Genomic DNA, 26,180 nt, shown 5'->3' with positions numbered 1-26,180 from the left:
CCAGAAGAGGACAAAATTTATAGAGGAAAGAAGATAGAAAAGCGTGTAATGATTCATCTAGTTACCTACAATCACTTGTAATGAATAGCTTGTATCTTGTATCAGCTTGAATGATAAAGTGCAAAAAAGCATAAATTGTCAAAATGACGCATCGTGATTCTAAAAAATTTGTCGTTCAAATATTAAATGCATAATTTTAAAATACTCTCCTTTAATAAAAGCTATCTCAATTATATTTTTCTATTATATCTCATTCGTGAAAATTTATGCTTTTTTTTACAAATTTCTATTTTCCGAAATAATTGTAGTCTATGCAAATGTGGTGTGACTAAGATCATAATTGCAATCGGTGAAAGGAAACAAAGTCTTATGGATAGTTAGCACCTATGAGCAGGCTCTCTATTATTATTGTGCGCGTATATTAAATATATATTCGATGAGAAAATTAACGCGAACAAACGTTTTATCGTATTCAAAATCAAGATCTGTTCCCGGGATCTTTGTAATCAGCTAGTGCTCACCTATAATAGTTTTGAAATTTACAATTTGTGTGCCAATAATTGGCACATGCAATGGGACAAATAGAATTTTCTATCTAAAGGTAGTAATAATATATTTACATCTAATTTTCACGCTAATATGAATAAAAACTTTCGACATTTGACTACAAATATGCTAGCTCTCCTTTTGAGATAGTCGAGGTTAGAATATGAATTTTTCATCTTTTGTACTTCCAATGGATTAGCTAGAACTATTAATAATTTCAAATACGAGATTTATTGATTGAAGCATCCTGCTTCAATGGTACAATAATTAATCTAGATATATGCAAAGAACATAGTAATAGATGCAAGAGTTTTAATTCCAAGTGAGTGTATATTCAAGTTTTCGAAAGAAGGATGAAAAGATTGAATAGAAAGAATTGAATTGAAAAACGCAGTTAAAACAAATAGACTTAATTAAAATATAGAAAATAGAAACAAATTTTAAATTGAAGTTGTACTTAATGTTCTAGATAATATCTCTTTGTCAGATCTCTCATTTCAATAGCTTTTCACTTTTACGTTTCAGTTTTGTGATTCAGATATGTGTCAAAGAATTTATATCTGCATATTATATTCTATAATATATAATAGAAATTTACAAGATATTGTAACTTCAATATTATTGTCATTAAACTTATGTTCAATTCTATATAAGAAGTACCGCATTTAACTTGCATATTGTAACTGTATTTGCAATATAAGAATAATTAAATCTATTTGAAAAATAAATATTCTACTTCTTCTATATATTTTCTTAGGAACTTGTAGAAATATCCTAAAAAAATTATTTTATAACATTATTTCTTATCAAATATCTTAAGATGTGTTAATGAGTTTATATTTTATTTTTGCCTTATGCAATTGAAATATATTATTTTATTCTCCTTCATTTAGCACAATAATTCAAAGATTATAAAAATATTTATTTTCTCACAAATGTATATTATTTTTTTAATTATGAGTTTTTTCTTTTTTATTTACAGCTAATTCAAAATAAAACAATGTCTCAAACAACTACTATTGAAACTCTTACTATAACCAGACCACTTAAGGTAAGTTAAATTTAATTACGCACATTTTTTCTTTTTCCAAAAAGATTTGATTACCTATTATACATGTAATAATTTTTTAAAGTTTTTTAAATTCATAGCTAACATTGTGAGCTTTATATTGTGTAATAGATTAGTTTTTCTCTTACTTCTTAGCATGTTTTCATAAAAATGATGCAAAGTTTCAGATCCTACAAACAATAAAGTGTACATAAGTTTTTTGCAAAATTCGAACATTATGTAATTTTGACATTTGTAATATCTGTCATATTTATGCTACTTTGAATTTATTAATTTTATATAATATCACACACAAATATATATAATGTAAAAATAGGAAAAAAATAGAGAGAGAGGGAAAAAAATTGAAAGAAAGGAAAGAAAAGGAGAATGCAGAGATTGGCACTCGCGCGCAATGCGCCGCGACCTTTAATGGGCGCTGATGGGCGCAGTCTCCCTGGAACCTGGAATCCGCAATTGCTTCCTCCCAATCCCAGTCGCGGAGAGTGTATGTTCTCGTTTGAGACGCGGTTTCCTCTCTTTCCCTCTTTATCTCTCCCTTTTTTCTTGTTTTTTGTGCGCATATAGTGTACGCATATTATAATTATTAAAATCAGTCCGCGTTCGTCAGCGTCGACGTCAACCAACACTGCCATTGTGAGAGATCTGTTATTCCGTCCGCTCCGAAAAAGAAAGAAAAAAATATTTTGCGCGAGGGGTTGCTTTCGTCCAATAACATGTATTGCAAGCTAGCCGCGATGAAAGCCGTTGACCCGCGTGCCCGTTAATTAACCCTATCTCCCTCCCCCTCTACTATGCGAGATCATCGCGCGAAATCCTTGACGTACGTTATTTCGCGACCCACAACATATCTCTGTGTTAATTAAAGAGATTCGCGATTCTCTTTCGCCGGTATATCGACGCAGCGTACTTGGAAAATTTCGTATTCGAAAATTGTGGACGATGGTTTATGAGCACCGCTCCGGAATGATGTCGTTGGTCGTTCGTCTTTAAGAATCTGTCGATCTCGGCTACGAAGTTACACTCTTCGTCGCGCGTGTTTTATCACTTGGACTGCGAATTCAGAAATAAAATGATTATGTATACGGTTGCGGAAGATCACATGGGCGATACCGAAATCGCGCAGGTATCATCTACTAAATTTATATTTTTCTTTTTCTAAAACCTTTCTTACAATATATTGTAATTATGATGATGATGTTTAATGCTGATACAATGAGTATCTTGATGATCAAACATAATTAATTACTTTTTATATTTATGTCTTTGCAGGTGATTGCATTCATATGTGGTATCATAGTGGTATTGCTGATGATAATGGGTCTGGCATCGACTGATTGGCTGATGGCTCTGGGATGGAGACAAGGCTTATTTGCCCATTGCATCGAAGAAGGTGCCCCAACTCCACTTCCATTTAACATGCCTGATCCTCCAGGATGTTATCCTGCAAGAGATAGCGGTATTATTCATTTTATATTCATTTTATTACTGAATGAAACAAGAAAAAATAAGAGGCAATAGATTATTATTTTGTATTTTATATTACAGCTTATATAAAAGCAGCTGCAGCCTTATGTGTAGTTTGCCTTCTAACAGATATTGCTGCGACAATTCTCACTGGTTTGGGTTTGCGTACACAGGATTATAGAGACAAGCACAAATATTATAGATTTGCAGTGTTTTGTATGGCTATTGCATGTAAGTATTGTATGAGCCTATTCTTTTTTTTTTCTTTTTTCTCTCTATTTCTATTTTTGTATAATTATATATCTCATTGTGTTTCAGTGGTGTCTCTCTTGATAGCATTAATCATATATCCCATATGTTTTGCAGCAGAATTGAATCTCGGTAAGATTTCAATAATTAACTTCATTGCATGATTTTGATAAATTAAAAAAAAAACATATATTGCAAATGTATATGTTTGCAAATTTATAAAATATTTAATATGTAGGAAATCGAACCAATTGGGAATTTGGTTGGGCATATGGTGTTGGTTGGGGCGCAGTCATCTTTCTGGTTGGCGGAGCAGTTCTGCTGTTATGTGAGAAAGAAAGTGAAGAAATTTATTACAAGGAAAAAAAGACTGTTCGTGACGATATAGGAAGTGGTGGTTCCATGATTGGCATGGGACATCATGCTGGACGAAGTGGTACGCAGCTAGCCTAGTGGCATTGCTCCCTGCCCGATGTTGTTCTCTAGGCGATTTATCTTTTTCTGCTTTCACAGTTCAACACATATGCATACAAGAAGACATACAAGCTTATAAGACAGTTTTTTGATAGGGTCTTTTTTGGCTCTAATGCAAAGAAAACTCTTTACAGATTCTCTGACAAAACTTTCCTTAATATACAAGTGTTGAAACATCAATAGTCTCTTCATAATAATATACGTAAGAATAAAAATAATCTGCAAATTAATGTTTATATAAGAGATAGAAAATTATCGCGTTTATTTAATATTTTATTAAACTCTAAATTACATAGAGAAGAGAAAGAAAAAATTTTATTATTAAGATATTCAATATTGAAAATTGATGAGATAAGAGAAAGAATGGCATTAAATATTTATTGAGAAACAATGGACTTAAAATTAGTCAAAGAATCTGTAAGTCAGTTTTTATTGTAGCTGTTTGGAAATATCTGGAATAGACATAATTTGAGTTTATTAGATGGATGTGTATTCGAGTTATTATCAGTTTGACACATAGAATATATCATAACATCTTGTTAAAAAGAGTAACAAGCAATCTTTTCATTTTAGATTATTCTTTATGTAACAGTCACAACTTTTATACTGACAATTTCGGGACCATTATTAGCTTGATTCTGTTAATATATTTCCTACATCATGCATAATCTTGGACAATTTTATATACATGTATATGTTTTTGACTGTAATTTAAAATTGGAAAGCTTATCTACGCGTATAATATATACGACGCTGCATTTATTATCCATAAACTGAATTAATAAGAATATTATATTCCATATCGAGTCTGAGACATAAGAAACAATTTAAGCAAAAATTTCATATTTCTTTCACATAAATATGTACACATATAACTGATATCAATTAATGAGTTTGCTAATAAACTTTATATTTTTTTATTTGTTTTTATTTAATATTAAATATAATTAGAAACAGCCAAATAGAGATTTTCTATTAAAAAGTTTATTTTCTATTAGATGAAAGATTTCTTATCTGTATGCACTAGGTTTTTCAGACGATTTGTTAGAATATCTGGACATGTATATTCTTTATGATATCAAAATTCATCCGGTCTCTTAAATATCTATTGTTTCCGCATTCAAACAAATAGCGTCCCTTTAAACTTTATTTAATATTTGCAATTGACAGCTCGAAATTTTAAAGATGCAAACAGATATGAAAAAGCTTTATTCATTTTTAAATTTTGAGTAAATTTATTTTCAAGTATTTTCACAATATTTTAGTGGAAGGCTTTAATAATATATATGTTGAAATTGTTGAATCGGATAACGTCCGATAAAACTTTCGATCCATAAAAAAATCGAGATTTATTCAATCTTGATGCATGGGACGCTATTTAGTAACATAATTATGTCTAAGTTATCATTTTATAAACAATATCTTTATTTTTTATCACTCCCGCATAATTCACGTTTTTCTACAATGATCAACATATCATGTTTTATTTACTTTATAATCGTATTTTATTTATACAGGTCGTTTCAGGAAAAATGAAATAAAATCTTTAGAGATGTTATTCAATTTTAAGCAAAAAAAGTAATATGGACATATATATAAGTCTGATTCGAAAAATCGTAATAATTTTAAGAACAATAGAAAAATGTGGAGAAATTTGTTTATTTGTTTATTAAGGAAAATGTAATATGAAGATACAATAATTTATTCAGTAAGAGATAATGCAAAACTGTTGTTTCCAAACAATTTATACTTTTAATATATTGTCTAAGTAAACATCCTTTTCAATTGAAAATATGTCCATTAAATATATATTTTCTTAAAAACATTTGAGTAACACCGTCCAAACAATCAGAATATTTCTACTGGAACAACCTGTATATTTATAATCGAAATTTTTAATAATTAAATGATTAAAAAGAAGATATATACAAATTATTAGTTTATTAAATCAAAATTTGTATCTATTTTTTTAAGTGAAATTATAATTGAAAAAATGATGCATAAAACTTTATTATAAAAGAAGATGCCCAACTTTTTGAGAAAAATGCATCAAAAGTATTTTTGCTTTATCTTACAGAATATTCGTCCGAAAAATTATGATTGGACAATTGCAATTATAATTGCTTTCAAGAATATTCTGTAAGATGAATAAAAATAAAATTTTTATCTATGTATCTTTTTCCAGTTGCTGCCTTAATCATATATTATTATTTTTTATTTTTATCGTAAAAAAATTTTTCAAAAGATAATATATGATATATATATTATCTTAAACTTTTTATAAATGTATATATAATACATATACTGATAATTTATTATTAATTTCTATGCACATATATACATTCTTCTTTTTGCTCTTTTTACTTTCCCTCCGTTTCTTCTTTTTTTTTTCTTTCATTTAATTTCATATAATTTCATATTTAATTTCATATAATCTACGTATATTACTAATATATACATATATAAGTATATTTATATATATTAAAATCTACCACTTTTATTGCAATAAATAAATTTAATATAATTATAAGTTTTCAATATGTATAGCATGAGAGTACACATTCTGAGCGGAGGAAACACAGTTTACTTAATATATACTGTTTGATATATAAACTTACACTAAAGAGAGCCTTATAATTTTAGTTTTATATTTTATTATTATGATGGCTGTAAATTTCTTTGTTTTGTAATAAGCAACTTTATTGCAGACTAAGACAGCTCTTTAAGTATTTATTGTTAAACATTAAAACGATGGTATATAGCTGAGATGATATACAAGTATTGTTTGAACCATATTAATTATTTATATATGTTTCATTAATTAATTGAAAAAAATGAATATTTCTTATGATAGAAAAATGGCTTGACTGAAGTCTATTTGTTACTCGATTATTGTATATGCTGATCATCTTCATCCACTTTACATTGTCTGCAATGATTGCAAACATTATGGAAAAAAAAGACTGTAGTAACATATATGGAAATGGAACTTGTGCAGCATGAAAACGATCAAGCTCTTTCAAATGCTTGAAAACAAAGTTCTAAACATTGTAAAGCGATGCATAGCGATGTTCACCATTTGTAGCGAATCATGAACTTATTACCTCATATATTTTTTAAGTTAATTATAAAGCACAAAATGTTAAGTATGGGATGGAACAGAGGCAGCTCGGGCAGATGTTATTTATTGCGTTATTTACTGCATTAGATACGTGTACGTATATGTGTGTATATATATGTATATATATATATATATATATATATAGATATAATATTTTATAACTGTATGTAGTTTTTAGCATTATATACACACACACAAATATGTAATAGTCTGATGCATGCAATTTAAAGTATACAGTGAATATGGTCTATGTTAATGCATTGAATTCTTTTTTCGGATGATATCGATTTATAACTACTTTTCAAAAGCTAGATTGCTCGACTCCTTTTTTTATAAATTTATTAATTTTAGTATCAGAGCACTAATCATATGTGCTCTCTGATACTAAAATTGAAAAATTTACAAAAAGTAAATTTGATCAGTTTGGCTTTTAAGAAGCTCAATTATCAATACAATTTCTATATATTTTAAAAGAAATGGGATAACGCGTGCAAAAGCATGTTTATATACTAAATTTTGAGCATGTTTAGTTAATATAATTAAGAGAGAAAAAAAGACGAAAGAAATATACTAAATAAATTCGAGAGACTATTAAGAATTGAATACAATGTTATTACATTATATTCCGCTTATACAATAGATTTTATATTCTGTAACTGCTTAATCTCCCTTTTTACCGCAATAGTACTCTAACTCTATTATAAGAAACAATATTGCGATATAAGGAATTAGTAAGAAATTACAAAATGTATGTAATAAATTTAAAGTGATTTCTATATATCATGTGCACATAACATATAAGACAATCTGTTATGTCAGTCTGACTGTATGTAATTCTGTCGTCTATTTGCAAAGAAGAGAAAGAAATGCGATAAAGGTATAATAATTATAGAAATATATTAATATACAAAAATTAGAAATAGATTATCTATAATGAAACATATCCAAATATGCGTTTTAATAAAATTAAGGAATTTATATATATATATATATATATATATATATATATATATATATATATATATATATTATGTAGATTAAAAATATTTAAGATTTTTGAAATAAGTTTTTCCACACGATTAATGATATGTGGGTGTAAGTTTACATATATTGGATGTTTTTGCGTCAACGTTTGCAAATTTGCGACAGAATCGCAATCGCTATATGTAATCATCAGATTTATCATTTTATACTCTATTTAGTAGCAATTTTTGTTTAAATAGAATTGTACAACAATACACATAACAATCGTAAAAATATATCATCGTTGACTTACATTACATATGATTAGGTATCCACAGCAACATTTTGTATAGTACTTTAAAGCATATACATATCACACTTATCATAATAAGTATATCGTTACATGTATTAGTATGGATCGTAAATTGACATATTATTTGTGCGCCATATTCCAATGTATTGATATTGATTAAGATATTGATTATTGTACAAAAGAACATAATATAATGTTAAAGCTGTAACTGTAAGTACATATCTTATTGTTAAGCATAGAACTCCATCTCATCTCAAATTCTTTCTTAATAACTTTAAATTGTTCTTTGTCATACATTTTTAATTTCCTGATTAATGTATCTTTAATCAATGTTAAAAGTTTTTTTTCTTAAATAATTAATTTTTCTCATAGTTTTGAAATAATTACTTATTGCTATGTAATTGTGTATACATAATATTACACGTACATTTTCTTTTTATATTTTACTTTTTTCGAGATTATTCAGTAATCATATGTTATTAATATTATTTGAGAAAATGAGACATATATGTGTAGCAAAAAACATATAATGATAAAATTATTTTCATAAGTTATAAGCATCTCCATTTTTAAAAATTTACATTTTATTCTAAACATAATTAACTAATCGGATAAATTTATACTTTCCTTAAGTTTAAATACGACAATTTTTAGTCATTAAATTTACTATTACTAACTAGATAGCTATTATTAAAAGATCTACTTACTAATTATTCACTACATTTTCAATAGTCATTTTCGTTTCGAAAATTCCCGCCATTCGATCAATCAATCCGATCGCCCGCCATAATTGGAGGACCGACTGTGGACCTAAAGGACCAGCGGTTCCGCGCTGACGTCGAGAGATACGCGCACGAGGCGCGTATCTTGTATGTGCGCAATCTCGACCGTTAGAAAATTGCGCCATTTTTTTTTTCAGTTACCGAGTGAGTCGAATTGTTTAGCGAAAAGTAGCCGCGTAATCGTTGCACGCGAAAAGACAACCGGGATCTTGTTCTCGGAGCGGTGTCCCAAGTCACACGCGGACGAGTTATTAGTTCACGTTGTGCTTATACGTTAGTCTCGCAGGATAATCGTCATCCACGTGCGCGGTACGAGAGCGTCATCGAAGGGCAGGCGGGCTTGATCATCGATCGAAATAAACGAGAAAACGAAAACAGGCGTCCGGCGGTGGCCTGCCTTGTTTGCACGTCGTAATCACGGTCGAGCCGTTAAAACGGGCTCGTTTTATAATAAGGATCGCGATTATACTAACAAAGTGAGGAGCAAAATGTCGGTGGACACGCTGAGCGACTCCGAATTGCGGACAAAGCTGATGGAATACGGTTACCCGGTGGGACCGGTGACACAGACGACCCGCAAGATACTCGTTAAGAAATTGAAGAACCTCATCGAGATCCGTGGAGGCAACACCGGTGGAGGAGGAGGGTCCCGGCATTCCTTGGCCGCGAGGTGAGCGTTTGTCCTCAGTGAAGATATCCCGAAAAAAGAATTTTCTTTTAGCCGTGTCATATTTATATACACTTTTTGCACTCGGGACAAGTATGTATTTAGTATCTGTGAAAGAGAGAAAGGAGAGTCAAAGCAGAGAAATTAGATACAATTTCATCAAATTTAAATTTCACATATCTAGCATGCGATACTTGTGTTTATTTGTGGATAGATAAAACATGATTTTTTTCTCATGTAAACATAGAAATTATAATCGATCTCAATATTAGACAGAAAAAAAAATATATAAACAATATAATAATTGTCTTATCTTGTTTATAAAATATGATACAATATAATAAAATTTTTTCTTTTTGCACCTATCACTATTTAATTAAATTTCCTTGAAATTATTATGTTTTTGAAACAAATATGTCAGTTCAAAACATTTTCTGTATCAAAAAATTTTATAAAGATAATTTCAACAATGTTAATAAAATAGAATTTGGAAATTGCTTTATTTTCAATTAGATAACAATATTTTAAATATTTATATATATTTTTATATTTGCATCTTTATCCAATTTTTATCTGTTTTTTTATCTGTGTATTAGATATAGCAGCGATGACACAGATGATGACACAAACACTAATGTCATTAAGAAGAAAAAGAGAGACGCAAATTTGCGTCGACAAACGCTAGCGAATCCTATGCCTCCACCTTCGATTATACCTCCTGATGCTACAAATGTAACAAAGAATCCAGTTAAAGAGAATTTATCACCACCTCATTCAGAATTCAAGGATCCCAATGTAACGGACTTCGATAATTCAAGCGTGTCTTCCACGACTCGTGTAACATCAAAAACTACGCACAAATTTAGTAAAACACAAAGATCGTCCTATGTATCCGATGGTTTGGAAACTGGATCGGATTCAGATGTAGTGGAAGATACTGGAAGCACTTATGCACGCTCATATGATAAGTACCTGTCCAATCCAAGTAGCAGGTTGTCTGATACTCGAATGTACGATCGTGGATCATTCGATTATGATCAAACGTCGAAAACCAGACCTGTCCACATAACGAAGGACATGAAGTACAATGTTTCTCCTTTGAAACCAAGTGTCTCCTCAATTCAGTTTACAAAAGAAGATGTGAGTGGAAGAGATATTACAAATCAGAAAGATCTCTCAAGCTATGAAACTCCATTTTTATCAGAGTTTACAAGAAGACTTAGTTCACAATCTCTGATAAATACATCGCTGACATTGCCGAGTTTAAAAAGTAAGCGCATTTTCTTTTATGCATATGATAAAAAAAAAATTTGATAAATTAAGAAAAAATTTAATATAAAAAAATGTTTCAAACAAGAAGAGTGTAAAAATTATATATCCAGGACTTAATAATAAAAAAAAAAGAATTTTATTAATTGAACCATATGGGGAAGATATATTTGTAACAAGTTTTAATTTTATTTATTTTGAATTAAATATAATTTATTGTTGATTATATGCAAGATATTTTAGAACCACTAAATATTTTTATAATCATGGTTTTATTAATCATATAACTTTTAAATTCATTATATATCCTTATAATCATGCTTAAAATAAAAATTCTCTTAAATTTTATTAACTTGAGATTAAAAGAAAAATATAATTTTATCATGTATATTTTTTCTGACACTTAGTTTGCCAGAAAGTTATATTTCTAATCAAGTCAATTACTTGACAACATACTTGTTTGTTTTGAAATGTGAGGTAATTTTAGTAATTATATTATATATTATATTAATGATATAAAATCATTTAGGTATACACTTTCTGATTTGCGCAATTTTATTTTGCAAAATATTTTTTTATAATTTTATATTTAGATCCTACATTACGACATAGTCCATTATCCGGTCTACCAGAGGTCAAAGAAAGGGATTCAAACGGTCATTTTTCATCTTTAAGGACCATGTATTCGCCATCGAATCAACCATCAAGGTATGCATGAATTATTATTTTATCTGAATTATTATATGTAATATAATGTAGACAAACGTTATTTAGTTCGAGACACAACGCGTCATCCGCCGATAGAGTGCGGGATATCATTAGTAGAGCGGCTTACAAACCATCGACGACGAATACAAGAGATGATGTACGAAACAATCAGAATATTGTTTCAATGGGTCTCGTGGCAGTACTTGCCCTATTTTTTGTAGTCCTTGCAATAATATATCTGGGACTTGGTAATCGAGATGGGAAAACCGAGGCCATTCCATCGATCACAACGGGTAGGTATGCAGAGATTTAAAAAAATATTTAAAAAAAATTTCTGAAGAATATATGTTTTTGCTTCTCATAAATAACGGAGCGCAAAGCGCACAATATATAACGCTCTATTTTAAATCAGATTTAGACTATAATAAATTCGAGAATTTTTATTATATATTTCTTCGTTATTACTAACGTTCAATCTCTTTCATTACTATTTTTATAAAATTAAAATAATTACCAAGACTATAAGTTAGTTATGCAAGGAACTCTTTTAAATATGTATTTTTCTTTCTCTTCATGTATAATAAATGTCACATATTTCTTGAATTAATTTGGATATTTTATTTCCTTTTCCCGTTCTCTTATATACTATATCTGCTCATTCTAATATATTTCATCTATTTACGGACACTATTTTATTAATTTAGTCTATAATATAATGTGCGTTCATGCATATATATATATATATATATATATATATATATATATATATATATATATATATATATAATATGAAAAAATATAATTTATTCGGAATTTTGAAAAATTGTTAAATAAGAGATATCACTTAACTTTTTTAAAACTGGTTTCAAAGCAAAATTCTTAATTTTTCTGTAAAAAAAAAATATGATTAATATAATTTTGCTATATTTATCAATTTTTTTTGTATTATTTTTCAGAACTAGCAAAATATTTTTTATCATTATTTAAGAATTAAAATATTTTTAAAATTTTGAGTGCAATAATTTATCAATTGCAATTGCAGCTTATCAAATTTAGTTAATTTATCTGTATTGTATGTAAGAAGAAAGAGGAAAGAAAGCATTTTCAAACATAAAGTAATTATGAATGACAATTATTTTTTAGGTCAATTTTTTTAAGTAAAAGATTATAGTTCTTTTTCGGATTAAAAGCTTCATTGCTTGCAGAATACACTACGCTTGTCTATAATATCTTTTGTTTGAAAAGCTAGCAATTTGTCACTTGAAAATTATTGTTATTTGATCCTTGTTTACAACTTTGACTTATTCTATACTATATATATGATATATATGATATATACATATATATATATATATATATATATATATATATATATATATATTTATTGATCATCATAATTTATAATATTATGTATTCCTATCTTTATAGATAACAACATACCGCAATGTTTTTCGCCAATTGATTCTCAGCTTAGACAACCTGGAGTGAATTGTGTATTGAAGCAAAATATAGAGTCTGTGTTGCAACTTATAAGACGTCTGCATCCTATTCTAATGAAAAAGGCAATGTCTAAAATATGTGAGAATTCAAACGAGAAACCATACTTGATTGATAAAGATATTATAGAGATGTTTATGAGCGATAAAGTGGTAGGTTGAGTATTAAAAGTAACTATAAACAATAGTATAATAACCATTGATAATCGTAATCTGTTTTGTTTTCAGACGAGCCTCGAGGTAAAGGACGATCTGCACAGTGCACAGGTTTTAATCTTTAAGAATTCCAAATGGGGTATTTCGCTTATCGAAATAAATGATGATAACGAAGAGACCTTCAAAGTATTGGATGCTTTGGTAAGTATATAATATGTCAATCCATTATGTGTTCATACATTATTAAAGATACTAAAGCATTTATTTAATCATTGCAGGAGGAAATATTATTCGCTCGTCATAATGAAAAACTTGGAATGACAATTCTAAATCCTGAGCTGCCAATGCAATGCCTTGTTAAGAACAAGCTTTTTACCATCTTTTCTTCTCTCCTTATAGTGGCAATTGGTAAAGTTCTAACAGACTGTTTATTTGAAAAAATTTATTGAATCTCGTTATAAGTTATTTATGTGCACATTTTGATGATAATGCTCAATATGATGCATTATTTGTAGATTTATTCAGATTACTATCTATTACTTATAATGATATGTATGTTATAATTTAGTAAAGTAGCTTATATCTTAAAACAATTCTGTTTTGCTGATATAATTTTAATTTTAATATATTAAACTGATATTAATCTGTGACAAAACATTTCTATCTTTAACTATAATCATCATATAACACAATTGCATAGTGTGATTTATTAATATTTGGACATATGTATAATGATTAAATATATGATGTAAATAATTGGATGAAAAAAGAAAGAAGTGCCATTTTACTTTTTTAAAACTGTTCACAAAATAATATCTGTTCACAAGATGTATACAGAATAGAAATATATGTAATGAAAGATTTGTAATAATGGCTATGTATCTTCAGTTTTATTAACAGGTATTGGGATTTATAAATTGTATCTTTGGTATATAAAATACAAGAAATGTACGGAAAGAGAAGTATTTAAGCTTGTTAGTGAAATCATAAATATCGTTGAGACGCATCATCAAAATGCGTCCGCGCAACCCGGTGGCGCGCAGGAAAGTTTTCTCGCTATAAACCATGTACGAGACAATCTTATTCCACCAAAAGATCGCAAAAGAATGACAAGTCTCTGGGATAAGGCAGTAAAATTTTTAGATGAAAATGAATCTAGGTAAGAGAAGCCTCCGTCCATTGTTGTATTATATTATTTTCATCGCTTATGGCTGTAAAAAATACAGAAAAATAATGGAATATAATGCTAATCTTCAGAATTCGACGAGAAGTACAACAAGTTGCAGGAGAAGAATTTCATGTATGGCGATGGTTGCCAAATAACACTTTAAATAAATCTCCCGTGCAGAGCGGGATCTCGGGTAAAAAGCCGAAAGTCTGGCAAGGACAAGCATTCGAAACAATGGAAGGGTCAGTTAATAGTTTGACTTGTTCACCAACACCCTGCCTGAAAATCAGACATATGTTTGACCCAGACATGTAAGTCATAATAATGTATATGCATATATCTAAGAGAGATTGATAAGGTGAATGACTTAAATTATTCTTTGTTATGATATAGCGAAACCGAAGATGATTGGGAGACAAGAGTACAAGACGCAATTTTGGAAAAATGCGGAGAGGGCGTAAAGATACTCCACATTCGCATAGACATCGGTAGCCGTGAGGGTTGTGTTTATATGAAATGTATGTCACAAAAAGATGCTGGCGAAGCTTATAGAGCGTTACACGGATGTTGGTTTGATGGTATGTCATAAACTATAAGTGTTATATAAAGTAAAATATCATGTAAAATTTTCACGTATTCACATTTATTATTGCAATGTTATTGCATTGTTATTACAAGGATATATAAAATATTAACATAAGAATATTAAAAACTTAACATAGATGTATAACTTGATATCCAATAGAATTATTGGAATCTTGCATACAGTCAGTGTTATAGCAATTCTAATGCAGATAATACTCAATGTTTTGAGAGCAATGTTATACTTCTAATGAATTTTTTCTCTTCTTTTCTCTAGGTAAATTAGTGACTGTGAAGTACCTGAGATTAGAGCGTTATCACGAGCGATTTCCGGATGCCGCTCGCTGTATAACGCCTCTCAAGCCAAGTAATAATCAACGATTATCCATGCAAGCGCATTATTGGCAAAGTCCTGCCGAAGCAAATTAACAATTGACGTTTGTGTTTGGATATATGCAAGAATATGAGCTCTCATGTCTGATCATACGCATAATTACTTGCTGATCAGAACTGACAGAACCTTTTTATCTTTTTCTTTTCAAAACCTATAAAATATCTTTGCGTGCTGCAGCATAAATACATAATATAAGATTGAAAACGCTTCTATTTTACAAGAACATTTTTCTTTAATTTGCTAAATTAAATATTATATTTTATATCTTTTAACATGATGACAGAAAAATAAGTGTTTTTAATAGTTGAGTAATAATAATTAATATAATATTAATAATCAGTAATGTTAATATAATTAAATATGCTTTCAAAGAATTGTAAAAATATTTTAATCTGAGTTTTTTAATAGTATTTTCAAATAGCAATACATATGCTTAAATACAACACAATCGCATTCTTTATAGGCCTATCCAAATTGATTTGTATTAGTCATATAAAACATATGCACAGAAAAGATAATCATTTACTTGATATACAGAAGATTACAATAGTTTCCTTTGTGATTAAATTTTCTACTTTTCTGTGCATATGATTACATCATCATTGATGAAAATACATTCAATGATTTAAAGATACGATATTAACAAATTAATGCTTTTTCTTGATAATGTTATTTTTTATGATGTATATTATAGAAATGTACAGTGTTTGAAAAATATATAAAATTAAACAATTTTTAAAATGAAAAAAATATAAAGTTAAATGGTGAACAAAAATTGGAAAAATTAATTTTGTTTAAACAGTAATAAAATATTATATCGTAGAAAGGATACAGAGCTATTAGTGTATCAAAGTTTAGTTGAGATACCATAATAGAGCGTCGATATATCTCCAGCATTATCATAAATTTACTTTACATATTTTTTCTATAAAAAAAAAAATACATATTTCTTATATCAGTCATTTGAGGAGATTTGATTTTTGGTCGCAATATTTGCCGCAGTCGCGAGGGCGTTAGTGCACGAGATTTTTAAGCTGTTCATAATACACTGAACATAACCTAGAATTCGATTCGCGAATGACGTTACGAATGCGCTTATAGCTGAATGCTACGAAATAAATGTATATATGAAACATTAAGAGAGTAACGCGAGAAATCTTTACGTAAAAAAGCATTAAAAATGAAGTATTCTACTTCGCCACCGGCAAGTCGATGTCATTCGCCTGTTCCGACAGAATTCTCATCTTCATTGCCAATGCCAATCGTTTACAGGTACTAAGTCGTATCATTTGTTTGCATATTATTTTTTATTTTGTTTGAATATCTTCTTATGATAAAAGAATGATTATCATATTATAGGCATAATTGTATGGGTGCTGCAACAAAATGTTACAAGTATTTGAGAAAACTTCTAAAATTTGAACAAATGGACTTTGAGTTTGCTGTCTGGCAAATGATATTTTTATTTGTAGCACCGCAGAAAGTATATAGAAACTTCCAAAATAGAAAACGTATGTTATAACTTAATAATATACTAAAAGATATATCTTGAATTGTCTAATACACTATATATTTTTGCAGGAACAAAATCACAATTTGCAAGAGATGACCCTGCATTTTTAGTGCTGGTTACATGTTGCCTCTGTGTGTCAACCATTGGTTTTGCTATAGTATTAAGCTTGAGATTCTTCCAATTTGTAAAGTTGTTATTTTATATGGTTTTCATCGATTACATAGCTGCAGGATTATTAATAGCGACAATATTTTGGTAAGTATATTAAATATCTTCAAATTTTTTATCAAGCTGTGCCTTTCCAGATAATATTTCCTTTTATAATAAGTTTTATATTTTCACTTTTACAAGGTTTATAACCAATCGATATCTCAGGATAGACAGAACGCAAGATGTTGAGTGGGGCTATGCATTTGATATCCATTTAAATGCAGTATTTCCTCCTTTAATTATACTTCATATCTTACAATTATTTCTATATAATGGTATGAGATTCTATATGTATGTCATCTCTCCTATCGCATCAAATAATATTTAACTAAAAATTTTTCTTTTTTTCAGCTTTGATAAACAATGATACTTTCTCTGCACGATTAGTTGGAAACACTTTTTGGTTTATAGCTGTCGGTTATTATATTTACATTACGTTTCTTGGTTATGCAAGTAAGTACATATGTTAAAAATGCAAAATTTTTTCTTTATTTTATATAATCTAATCTGATATTTGGTCTCTTGTTATATATATTTATTGTTATTCTCATATTTCAGATATTGAAATACTTCATAAAACGCACTTAATATTATCCACATTACCGATAATATTGTTAATATATATTATTACATTATGCGCGGGAATCAACATTAGTTACTTAGTTATGGAATTCTATCGTTATCGGGCTTTATAAATACGTTTTGTCATATGACGGCGAGGTGTCAAATTTTTATTAAATTCGTCTCTTGCATTAACATTAAAATAATCTGGTTACATTCAAATGCGATAAAATTTGTAATATTTTTATTTTGCATTAAATATATTTTTAATAATATTTTTTCTTTATGTTTATATTTGTATTAGGAAACTTTGTAAATGCGACGTTTCAGATACAATTTGCGTAACAATAAAAGGAAAATCTTATGTTCAAATTTATTATGAAAGAGATACACCGAGATATATGTTGTACATATAATTTAATAATTTATAAATATAAAACATCTATGATGTATATATGAAAATTTAAACGATGTGTTTGTTTTGGAAAATGTTTAAAAATTTTAATCTAGTGAATATTACCAGAAAAGAAAGAGATTAATTGGTCATTGCGTCGCTCTTTCGATATATCTGCAAGAGACCAAATTTTCGTTTCTTAGAGCTTCATCATTAATTTCTTAGTCTATGCTTTACAACTGACACCTGACACTAGCGCCCTCCGAGATCACATAAAGAACATCAAAGAACTAATTGTAAAACTTCAAATTGTGCCTGTGATTTATTATTGTCAACGTTCTTTTTGTGGCTTCGTGTAATTTTATTTGCTTGACTTATTTTCTATCGAATATACCCATGAGTACACAAGCTTCTTCTGCAAAAATGAAAGAATTACGTTTACCAATCTCAAGGGTAAAAACAATTATGAAGAGTTCTCCTTATGTTGATACTGTCGGACAGGACGGATTGTATTTGGTTACAAAAGCTACGGTAAGAACGAAATATATAAACTGGAGGTTAAGAATATATTCATTTATAATCGTATTACAATAAGTTTGTTAAAATGAATTCAGAAGGAATTTGATGGTAGAGCGTATTATAATTTACTGATTAGATTTCGCTATTTTATTAGTATCTCAATATTACCTTGATAAATTTTACAGGAACTCTTTATACATTATCTAACAGAGGAGGCACATATGCAGAATAACAAAGGATCTTCTTTGGATTATAAACACTTGGCAGAAGTGGTGCAGACAAATGACACACTGGAATTTCTCAGAGAGATAATGCCCAGAAAGATTACAGTCAGACAATTTAAGGAAATGATGGCAGCCAAGAATGCGTCTCACAGTAGTTCCTCTGAGAGTAGCTCAGACTCAGACAGCGATAGTGATACGGATACAGATTCCTGCTCGGACAGTGACGAAACAAAAGCAGAAAATGGGAACACATCAGGCAGTGAGCGAGAAAGTGAAACTAAAGAGAACGGTGCTTGTCATTCAGATAGTGAAAGCAGTGTAAAAAGTGATAGCGAGGACAACAAGAGATGAGTATCATTGATCTCTTTATGTCCAACAGATAGACGCTTTGATTATTTAACAAATTTATGGATTGTTTTTTAAATTATCTGTATAGATCTATTAATATAAAGATCTACTAATATCAAGATTTATTCTTTATCTATATCAGTAGAAATGTAGAAAGCAAATGAAATAACAAAGCCCCAAAAGGCTATGAAAGATTGTCTTAAAGAAAAAGATACTATTTTTATGTCTGCAACTGACGATAAATGCTTTCATTTATATATTTTTGTATATATCATATAACATTCATTGATATCATATAAACACATTCATTAATTATATTAATTATGCAATTAATGTTTCTCAATAAAAAATCATGATGTTTATTTATAATCGTGCACATTAATATATGTATAATATTGAACATTTTTTATACAAATTGATAAAAATAAATTAATAAAAATAAATTGCAGATATCCTTACACACATATTTTGTTTTATTTGGAGCCTTTAATAATTTTTGTATCATATATAACAATTGATGTAGATGTAACATATTTTTAAAATTTTCACACAATATAAAGTTAATAAAGCTAATATATATGTTAGCTTATGTGTATAATTATTAAATGACTATATATATATATATCTTTATATTTGTTATAATACTATAATACATATGTTCAAAATAATTAAATAGATGCAATTTAAATACTAGTCCTGATGCGACTTTATCGGTTTAGATGTATCAAAATCGTTCTCGCTTAATTTCAAAGCTAAAAAATAAATCTCGGCTAATGCTACGATCAATGCACAAATTATACCTAAGAGTAATCTAAATCCAAAGTCGAGGTTTCCAACTATAAGCTCTACCCCGATGAATCCAAAAGCAAAGCCAGCTATCACAGAAAATATAAATTGCGCAACGGCAATCAATTGTTTATTTATCTGCTTCACTGTAAAATAATATTAGAAAGAGACACATAAATTCTTTTATCAATATAGACAAATGATTAAGAACATTATATAATAATAGTATTTTATTTACTTTGATATGCAATGCTATCTTCCGGTAAGAATTTCCGCATGGAATCGATGCTCTTCGTCATTTTTTGATATTCCCTAGTGTCTTGTTGCGCTTTTAATTTTTGTATTCTAGCCTCCAACTCTGGATTTCTTGGTGTCTCCTTTGGCGTCGGCAATATCACATCAGACTCATCGAAAAGTTCATACAAATAAATCATTTTTGTCGCGGTTTTTCTATATTTTTTTAAATATTTATTCAACCAGCTAAGATCTTCAATTTTTAACATAGCGTTTGCAATTTTTTCTTTCTTAGATTTCTTAGATTTGCATAAAAATGTGATACCACTTGGAGCATCATTTATATCTTTTGCATTATTCAAGATAAAATCTATCAATCTTATAGACGGTTTTATTGTTATAGTAGGATCTGTAATCGATTCTAATGGCATTTTTACGTAAATTTTTATATAAACAATTTTTTCTTAATAACTGGCATAGATTTAAATCTTCATTAAATGCTAAAACACACTAAAAAGCAATATGTAGATTAAAAATTAATGCGTTATCTTATGGGGTAATGTGTAACTTCTTTTCTAAATCAAGATAGAATTCTTGTATCTCGTTTTCTTTTTCTTGGAAAGTTTGATCTACTCTTTCACATTTATCACTCATATCATTTATGAATTTTTCCCACTCCTTTCTTCTGGCTAATCTGTTTTCATTCAAAACACTCTCCTGTAATATCAAAATATCCACATGAATTCTATTTTGCCTTATAATATCTCGAAAATATCGATTTAATAACCACAAAATCTATTCAATTACACATACACTATCAAAATTTTCTTCTCTTTGTAAAACGCGGCTACACATACTCAGTGCAACATCCACATTTGCTTTAAGACTAGGTAAATGACAATCTCCAAGTTGTTCAGTGCGATCTAACTGACTTTCTTTCAATTCTGTTGAATATTCAAGAATTTTAAAAAGACGTTCCACTTCTCTATCAGCTCTTTTTTCCTAAAAATAAATGCAACTATTTAGTGGTTATAAAAATTTATTTTCCGTTATGTAACATCTTCAAACTAAATCTTGAATCTTAATTAAATTGTGAACATATAAACGTTTAGATAATATATATAAAATCATCGATTTTTATTCTAATATATAGAAAAAATTATATAAAAATTAATAATTAAAAAAAGAAGTTTAAAAAGCGTATTAAAAAAATCGACTGCGGACAATAGCAACTACAATTTCCGTTCTCTTTATTTACAATTGTATATTAAATGTCAAACTTTAATGATAGGTTATGTTCATATATCTATCCATATTTTATCAAATATCTGTAATTAATCATATCTGTAATTAAATCCGGTTTAGAATCTTATCAACATCATTGCAACGATCAAGATAATATTTTTATTTATTCGAAATCGGTGTTTACCTGGAACTCTCGCAAAAAGAATGTGATCTCTCCTTGGATGAACGGACGATGGTCGAATAATCGGCTCCAGATTTCGCCCGTGTCTACGAAAACGTGATCGCGTATGATACAATGATTATGATAATATTTAAACAATAAAAATGTTCGTTTTTGTATTTATAGGGATACGTATGTATTTATCATACAGTGATTGCCGCACCTTTGATTATAGACGCCATGTCTGGATCAGGCGAGGAGTGAAAACAGACGGTGCACTGTAAGGCACACCTTCGTCGTCACATGACTAGATTGGGCCACTGCACTGATTGTATCGTCGCTGTACTGGGTATCGCAGAATTGGCGAAAAATATTTAATGATATCGAAATAAATGTATTATAATTGTATTTTTGGATAAAAATATTCTGCAATAGTCTCATCGCCCAAAACTGACAGATCTCATTTATTGTAAGGAATGCACACTGCTTTGAAAAAATGTAAAGCTTTTATATGTATTTATATTAATTCGAATATATAATTACGGATTCTCTCTCGACTTCTGACGGAAAAAAATTATTACAGTGAATTTCCTGAAAGTTAAAGAATTCTGAGCTCAAGTTACAACATTTTTCATCAATGTCATCAACATTGATGTTGATTGTTTCATACGAGATTCGTAGCAAAATTGATTAACGTGCACATATTAAAGATTTTTAAAATAAAATGCAAGTTCATTAAAAATATACGCATATAATATAATGTATTGAGTATCCTGAATCTACTTTTTATCTACCAAGAGAATATATTAGAAAAGTTTTATATTAATAATTATATTGATCCTTGTGTTCATCATTTTTTGTAAATGAATAAATTATTCTTTCTTCTTGAATAAATTATTTCTTTAATGTAACAAAATAATTTCGTTTATTGTTTATAACTTCCAAAATATTATAATTATAAACTCTGATGGGCAAAATTTTTCGGGAACTAAACTTTAAAAGTATATACATAAATGGAATTTTAAAAAGGTGAACACAAAAGAGTCGACTACACAGGATCGATAAAATGTCAAAACAATGCGTCCACGTGTGCTCCAGTTAACGGCATTCACGTTCATGGAAATTTTGCGTACATTTTTTACCAAAGCGATGGTATTGTTACATAGACGATACGTACATACACAGTGAACGCATTTGACATTCTCAAGTTACATTCGCGCGACACTGATTATCGCTGTGAGAATGCAATGTTGAATATTGATGTAAAATTCGAATCTGTTGCGAAGAGGATGCCGCGATTAACAATGGTATCATATGATACCGCGTTCCATTGCGTGCATTTAGGGTAGGGATGATTACGCGAATCTATATATACCTATGCTACGTTCCGTTCGATGGTCTGTGATAATCGCGGTTTATTCGTAACGTGACGAGATCTAATTGAGGTGCAATGAAAAGAGCGGTGTATTTTGTCTTCATAATTGCAATTATGCATTTCGCAATGTAAGATTGTAATTTTTAAAAAATGTCAATATTTTTAATAAATTAAACTAAAATAAAATAATAATGTTAATTTTTCTAAAGTTAATAATCTAACATAAATCATATATTTTTTTTTCCTTAAAAATTATTAAATTAAAACTTTTTTTGCTAATCCGATAAAATCTTTTAAAAGCGTACAATGGATTTTATTTATTTTTCATTTTGCAAATATTAATTCGATTTTATGTTTGTTAACAATTTCTACTTTTCAAGGCAAGAGGAAGTTACGAGGGGCGTTTGTAATTGTGCGGTATCTACTGTTCCGGCAACGGAACCAATAATAAAACATACGCTTCCGTGCAATGTGAGCTGTGATCAAGAAGGTCTCGAGAAATGTCAACAATTATGTATTGCCTTGGTGAATACATTTCTATATTTTCATACTAGTTTTTATACATTTATTTTTCATTAACTATATTTTTTATTTTTCAATAAAAGGAATATATATATATATATATATATATATATATATATATATATATAATATGTATATGTATAAATGATATAAAATAATAATTGTAATATTTCATTATTAAAAATTAATCAATGAAAAAAATAAATAGAACGCAATAACAAATTTTTGTGCTCAGGCTGAAACAGTTCGAGATCAAATACCTACGCTGATCTGCGAGAAACTGAACACGCATGTCAAAAAACTGAAAGTGAGCAATATGTTTAATTTTTTCTCACTTTTAAAATACATACATAAGAACGTTTTACATTTAAAAAACTGGAGTAAAAAAATATATATGTGTGTATCGACTAGATTTCTCTTCTAATGAGGATTTGTCTTTATGTAAAAAATTTTGAGTTTTTTAAAAGTTTCTGGTAATAAAGGCGAGACAAATTATTGTTATTTTCTGGTTTTTTTTTAGGTAGCTTTATACATGAAATCATGTGATTTGTCTCTTTGGACATTCACTGGTTTGGAAAGCGCGGAGCCTATCTGTTGTCACGAAGGGAAAGAAGTTGCTTGTGATGAGGTGATGACAATAGAGAATTAACGAGCTGACAATCCAAGTCATTATTTCTTGCTCATTTATATCATTTATAAATATTTTACATTTTACTATTGATTGCACAGCGCGAAGATTATATTCATAATTTTTAAATATTATAATTCAAAGAATAAATTCGAAGAATGCCATTTTGGGAGCGTAATTCGATATACATTTGTAATCTTTGTTCTCTTCAATAAAGCTCGAATGCCAAGACTAAGACTGCCAAGACGTCTATCTACTATTGAAATCTTTATACAGATGGTAAAACCTTCAGTTTAAAATACAATAATGTTGTTCTACATCTCCAAAATATCTGATTCTTCTCGGAACGAAAGATCTGCTCAATGAAAAATTGTTTGTATCCTGCCTCATATCTTTTTCTTGTAAATAAATTGAGTAAAATAATTTTTAAATAATATATTATTAATAAAATCAAAATAAAACATAGAAAAGATGAAAAAAGAAAAGCATATTTACCTTACAAATAATATTTATTTTGCCGAGAGAAAAGATTTCAATTATCGAATATAATATTTCTTTTTTTACTCATACGAATATTCTACATTATTTATGATTTTAATGATAATTTCTTTGATAAGTTTAGAATAAATTTGTTCTTAGCAAAAATCGTCGAGGTACTTTAGTTTTTGATATAAAAATTTAAAAATTATCAAGGATTTTAACACAAAATATAAGGATATAAACTTTTTTAAAAAATTTTAAAAATTACACAGATTTGCGAAAATTTATTTATATCTACTTAAACTTTCAAAGTATTATAAAAAACTTGTTTCTTATGATAAAATATTTTCTTTTCCTAGTCTTAATTTAATCTTCATTTAATTCCTTTTCAGTTATTCATCTTTCAAAATGTTAATTCAATCCTATTCTTAACTTAATCTTTTATTCGCAACTTAAAATAATCTTTTATCTACACCTAAAATAAATGTTGTATAAAAGATATTTTAATTCTTTCAGAGAGATGTCTGATCGTTTTATTATTTAAAAAATATAATAAGCAAAAAACATTCTTGAAATTATTAGAAGCAGTTTTCGATAGTAAATGTTTGTTCGATAAAAATGCAACGATCTGTTCTCCGCATTTTCCACGATATTAGAGGCCAAGCATCGATTATCGGTAGAGATTTAATCCGGCACTTGCGCTCTTTCGTGTAAAAGTCAAAGCTCGAAGGAGAGCATGCTTGAAAGCATTAAACGGTATTCGTTTTCAACCGAATCTCCTTTTGCAAAGTACAACTACCACGACCGATTATACAAGGTGCATTGTCAGATACAGAAGTCAGGCATGTACATTCTTCGATGTGTACAATCGATCTTTCTTCGATAGAAATTTCAACAAAAATTTAATTATAAAATAATCGAATATTAAGAAAAGATCCGACATTTTCCTCTCTATTAAATTCTAGAAGAATATAACCAGAGTATTATAAAATCTTATCTTCGATCCATTTCATTTTGTCTTAACGGAGATTTAACTTCAAACTTGTCAAGCAAGCGCCAAAGTATTGATAAAAGCTACGATAAACAATAGTTCTTGATAAGAGTTTTGTTAAGATAGAATCGAGTTTAACTCGATCCGAGCTCGATTCCTACACTATCCTCATGTTTCATGATCTACCTATCTTGTGTATGTCAGATACGTGGATCCTGCCGCGTCCAAGTATAAACGTGTCCTGAGTCCATTTCATCCTCCGACTCGAGATACCCTCTATTTCGATGATAGCGTTCTCAGAGAGTCTTGTCCCAAAAGCTACCGCATTGAATAGACGGTTTGTTATCGCTTTCCCTCTCTCCGATTTCCTGTAGACGAGTCCTCCAAATTCTGACGCACCCGGTAGATATATAGAACTCGCCAGTTGCACAAGCTATTGTGTAACTGAGGTTTTGTCGTCCTTTCTTCGATCGATTTTAATGACTGAGCCAGTTTCGAAGGCGAGTTTTGATCCCGCAATTCCCGTCGATCGAGAGAGATACCGAGCTTGTTCCCGAATCGATTGT

At 28.9% G+C, this 26,180-nt stretch overlaps 7 protein-coding genes across 11 annotated transcripts; 5 read left to right on the top strand and 2 right to left on the bottom strand.

Annotated features, from left to right (window-relative positions):
- The first annotated feature begins 25 nt into the window (after positions 1 to 25).
- On the top strand, positions 26 to 8,410 carry LOC126853979 (transmembrane protein 47). 3 transcript variants are annotated; one of them, XM_050600286.1, is made up of 6 exons: positions 26 to 43; positions 1,529 to 1,597; positions 2,888 to 3,074; positions 3,164 to 3,313; positions 3,401 to 3,463; positions 3,570 to 8,410. In XM_050600286.1, the coding sequence occupies exons 2-6, from the start codon at positions 1,547 to 1,549 to the stop codon at positions 3,782 to 3,784; spliced, it is 666 nt and encodes a 221-aa protein (XP_050456243.1). In that variant the 5' UTR covers positions 26 to 43; positions 1,529 to 1,546; the 3' UTR covers positions 3,785 to 8,410. The 3 variants fall into 3 exon arrangements, with proteins under 3 accessions (XP_050456243.1, XP_050456242.1, XP_050456241.1); XM_050600285.1 differs by lacking the exon at positions 26 to 43 and adding an exon at positions 74 to 601; XM_050600284.1 differs by lacking the exons at positions 26 to 43; positions 1,529 to 1,597 and adding an exon at positions 1,957 to 2,741.
- Positions 8,411 to 9,113: 703 nt separating this feature from the next.
- Positions 9,114 to 15,727, top strand: LOC126853925 (uncharacterized). Of its 3 annotated transcripts, none has more exons than XM_050600118.1 (11): positions 9,114 to 9,654; positions 10,248 to 10,921; positions 11,514 to 11,628; positions 11,680 to 11,921; positions 13,057 to 13,277; positions 13,353 to 13,481; positions 13,559 to 13,688; positions 14,181 to 14,439; positions 14,538 to 14,759; positions 14,842 to 15,026; positions 15,308 to 15,727. In XM_050600118.1, exons 1-11 carry the CDS (start codon positions 9,473 to 9,475, stop codon positions 15,457 to 15,459), a joined length of 2,511 nt encoding a protein of 836 aa, XP_050456075.1. In that variant the 5' UTR covers positions 9,114 to 9,472; the 3' UTR covers positions 15,460 to 15,727. The 3 variants fall into 3 exon arrangements, with proteins under 3 accessions (XP_050456075.1, XP_050456074.1, XP_050456076.1); XM_050600117.1 differs by having other exon boundaries at positions 14,169 to 14,439; positions 15,308 to 15,725; XM_050600119.1 differs by having other exon boundaries at positions 9,115 to 9,654; positions 11,695 to 11,921; positions 14,169 to 14,439; positions 15,308 to 15,723.
- A 713-nt stretch (positions 15,728 to 16,440) lies between these two features.
- Positions 16,441 to 17,981, top strand: LOC126853974 (protein unc-50 homolog). The gene is made up of 6 exons (XM_050600278.1): positions 16,441 to 16,696; positions 16,784 to 16,935; positions 17,006 to 17,192; positions 17,289 to 17,422; positions 17,499 to 17,600; positions 17,706 to 17,981. The coding sequence occupies exons 1-6, from the start codon at positions 16,605 to 16,607 to the stop codon at positions 17,840 to 17,842; spliced, it is 804 nt and encodes a 267-aa protein (XP_050456235.1). The 5' UTR covers positions 16,441 to 16,604; the 3' UTR covers positions 17,843 to 17,981.
- A 373-nt stretch (positions 17,982 to 18,354) lies between these two features.
- Positions 18,355 to 19,312, top strand: LOC126853992 (chromatin accessibility complex 16kD protein). The gene is made up of 2 exons (XM_050600302.1): positions 18,355 to 18,633; positions 18,807 to 19,312. Exons 1-2 carry the CDS (start codon positions 18,499 to 18,501, stop codon positions 19,194 to 19,196), a joined length of 525 nt encoding a protein of 174 aa, XP_050456259.1. The 5' UTR covers positions 18,355 to 18,498; the 3' UTR covers positions 19,197 to 19,312.
- Positions 19,313 to 19,665: 353 nt separating this feature from the next.
- Positions 19,666 to 20,644, bottom strand: LOC126853980 (transmembrane protein 199). Its single transcript, XM_050600287.1, has 2 exons — positions 20,218 to 20,644; positions 19,666 to 20,125 (listed from the first exon to the last, which is right to left on the bottom strand). Exons 1-2 carry the CDS (start codon positions 20,642 to 20,644, stop codon positions 19,884 to 19,886), a joined length of 669 nt encoding a protein of 222 aa, XP_050456244.1. The 3' UTR covers positions 19,666 to 19,883.
- A 118-nt stretch (positions 20,645 to 20,762) lies between these two features.
- On the bottom strand, positions 20,763 to 21,951 carry LOC126853994 (biogenesis of lysosome-related organelles complex 1 subunit 5). Its single transcript, XM_050600304.1, has 4 exons — positions 21,842 to 21,951; positions 21,643 to 21,725; positions 21,027 to 21,215; positions 20,763 to 20,930 (listed from the first exon to the last, which is right to left on the bottom strand). The coding sequence occupies exons 1-4, from the start codon at positions 21,858 to 21,860 to the stop codon at positions 20,763 to 20,765; spliced, it is 459 nt and encodes a 152-aa protein (XP_050456261.1). The 5' UTR covers positions 21,861 to 21,951.
- Positions 21,952 to 23,031: 1,080 nt separating this feature from the next.
- On the top strand, positions 23,032 to 24,378 carry LOC126853997 (uncharacterized). The gene is made up of 4 exons (XM_050600310.1): positions 23,032 to 23,121; positions 23,374 to 23,518; positions 23,751 to 23,822; positions 24,036 to 24,378. The coding sequence occupies exons 1-4, from the start codon at positions 23,069 to 23,071 to the stop codon at positions 24,162 to 24,164; spliced, it is 399 nt and encodes a 132-aa protein (XP_050456267.1). The 5' UTR covers positions 23,032 to 23,068; the 3' UTR covers positions 24,165 to 24,378.
- Positions 24,379 to 26,180: the final 1,802 nt, after the last annotated feature.

Source organism: Cataglyphis hispanica, chromosome 13 (genome assembly GCF_021464435.1).
Source record: "Cataglyphis hispanica isolate Lineage 1 chromosome 13, ULB_Chis1_1.0, whole genome shotgun sequence".
NCBI lineage: Eukaryota > Metazoa > Arthropoda > Insecta > Hymenoptera > Formicidae > Cataglyphis > Cataglyphis hispanica.
The sequence above is the reverse complement of the archived record's forward strand: the minus strand, read 5'-3'. Positions and strand labels throughout refer to the sequence as shown.